Raw genomic sequence first — 1,911 nt, forward strand, 5'->3', positions numbered from 1 at the left:
ATTCGCCTAATATCGACTAACCATTCCTATTGCGAAACAAATATCTAGACGTGCACAAAGCATCGCATACATAAGGCTTCCAACTGTCAAAGCATATGGAACATTACTCATATTCTCTCTTTCTTCCTCTCTCTTAGGATAGTCATCTAAAGAAAGATGAAAACCTAATGCAGTCGGCTGGGCGTCTAATTTCGCATCAGTCATTACAAAACGTTTGGTATAAGTATAACACTAATTAAGTCATAATAACTTTAAAAACAACATAGATTAAACTAATTTTGGTGTTATCATATAATAATAATCTATGTAAAATTTGTGTATTATTATTATTATTTTAATTTACTCAATTATATTCAATGAATTAAAAGTTTCTTAATATCACTTTTGTTATTATCTAATAATAATTAATTATATATTAATGAATTATTATTTTATGTCAATTTGATAGTATAATAAATAATAAAAATTTAATTTGTTAATTTAATTTTTTTCTAAATAAATATTTTAGATTACGTATATAGATATTCATATAAGTATTTGGACTTTCAAGCCTGGCTTGGGTTTTAATGTCTTAAATTGGACCCTATTCCTATACTAAACCCTGCCGAATTATAGCCCACAATAGGTCTTGAGTTCTTAAAACGCACCGTTTAGCCTTTCAGAAATCAGGAACCCTAACCCACTCCATATATAACTACTTTTAAGCCACTCTCATTTTCCATTCGCTAGGGTTTTCAACAAAAAAATGGCGGAAAGAGCACCGATCGAATCCGTACAATGCTTCGGCCGCAAGAAGACGGCGGTGGCGGTTACCCACTGCAAGCGAGGCCGTGGGCTTATCAAGATTAACGGTTGTCCTATCGAGCTTGTTGAGCCCGAAATCCTCCGTTTCAAGGCCGTCGAGCCAATTCTTCTCCTCGGCCGCCAGCGTTTTGCCGGCGTCGACATGAGGATCCGTGTTAAAGGCGGAGGCCACACTTCTCAGATCTACGCCATCCGTCAAAGCATTGCTAAGGCCCTCGTTGCTTTCTACCAGAAGTACGTCGATGAGCAAAGCAAGAAGGAGATTAAGGATATCTTAGTCGGGTACGATAGGACTTTGCTGGTGGCTGATCCGAGGCGGTGCGAGCCCAAGAAATTCGGTGGAAGAGGTGCTAGGGCAAGGTTCCAGAAGAGTTATCGTTGAAGAAGATTTATGGTTTGTTCGCGAAACTTCGTTTTGTTTTACAAGAGATACTATGTTTATGTTCATTTTGAATTAAGTTTTGCCATGTTCGTGGATTAAAATTAGCTCATGACTGAGGTTCAGACTTCAAATGTTTGTTTTGCTTTTATCTTAATTTAGACTCATTCCCTAGGTTACATCGGTTTTTTATTTGATATATGCATTCTGCTTTTCATGTTTTTGTTTGGTTGCTCAACCACTATCTAGTTTTCCTTTAGATTGCTCCGTAAGTGACAATCAGATTTGAATTTCGATTATAAGAAACGTTTTCATTTGATAGAAATGATGGTGAAGTGGCAAGGAAGAGTTTAGAAAGGGAAGATTCAACTACTGATATGATTTTGTTTGTACTTTTTACATGGGACGTAGCTATACTGGATGCTGTTTTGTGGGGTTTTTAGATGTTACGCTAGGTGTTTGATAAACTACCTAATCAAAGCTCTTTGAAACCTCGTCGTGCTTGCCACTTAATTTTCAATACCCTTAGAAGATTACAAACCTCAAAGATGATTCCCAGCGTATTTGGTTCCTTAATCATTGCATTTTTCCAGATGGCTTTAATGACAGGTGCATTGTGGGTTTATTCATAAATCGAAACTTTCCCTCAAATCCACTTCCAGTGGAAGATTAATAATCTAAATCAGCTCTATTGATTACACCCAAAACTGAAATCAGCTCTTAAAGGC

General features: G+C 36.5%; 1 protein-coding gene across 1 annotated transcript; it reads left to right on the top strand.

The window, feature by feature from the left end:
• The first annotated feature begins 690 nt into the window (after positions 1-690).
• On the top strand, positions 691-1,362 carry LOC108485378 (40S ribosomal protein S16-like). Its single transcript, XM_017789208.2, has one exon. The coding sequence runs from the start codon at positions 746-748 to the stop codon at positions 1,184-1,186; it is 441 nt and encodes a 146-aa protein (XP_017644697.1). The 5' UTR covers positions 691-745; the 3' UTR covers positions 1,187-1,362.
• The last annotated feature ends 549 nt before the right edge of the window (positions 1,363-1,911 follow it).

Source organism: Gossypium arboreum, chromosome 13 (genome assembly GCF_025698485.1).
Source record: "Gossypium arboreum isolate Shixiya-1 chromosome 13, ASM2569848v2, whole genome shotgun sequence".
NCBI classification, from domain to species: domain Eukaryota; kingdom Viridiplantae; phylum Streptophyta; class Magnoliopsida; order Malvales; family Malvaceae; genus Gossypium; species Gossypium arboreum.

What these genes read in the sequence shown, in the direction of transcription:
- LOC108485378 (XM_017789208.2), top strand. Translation starts at nt 746, where the DNA reads ATGGCGGAAAGAGCACCGATCGAATCCGTACAATGCTTCGGCCGCAAG.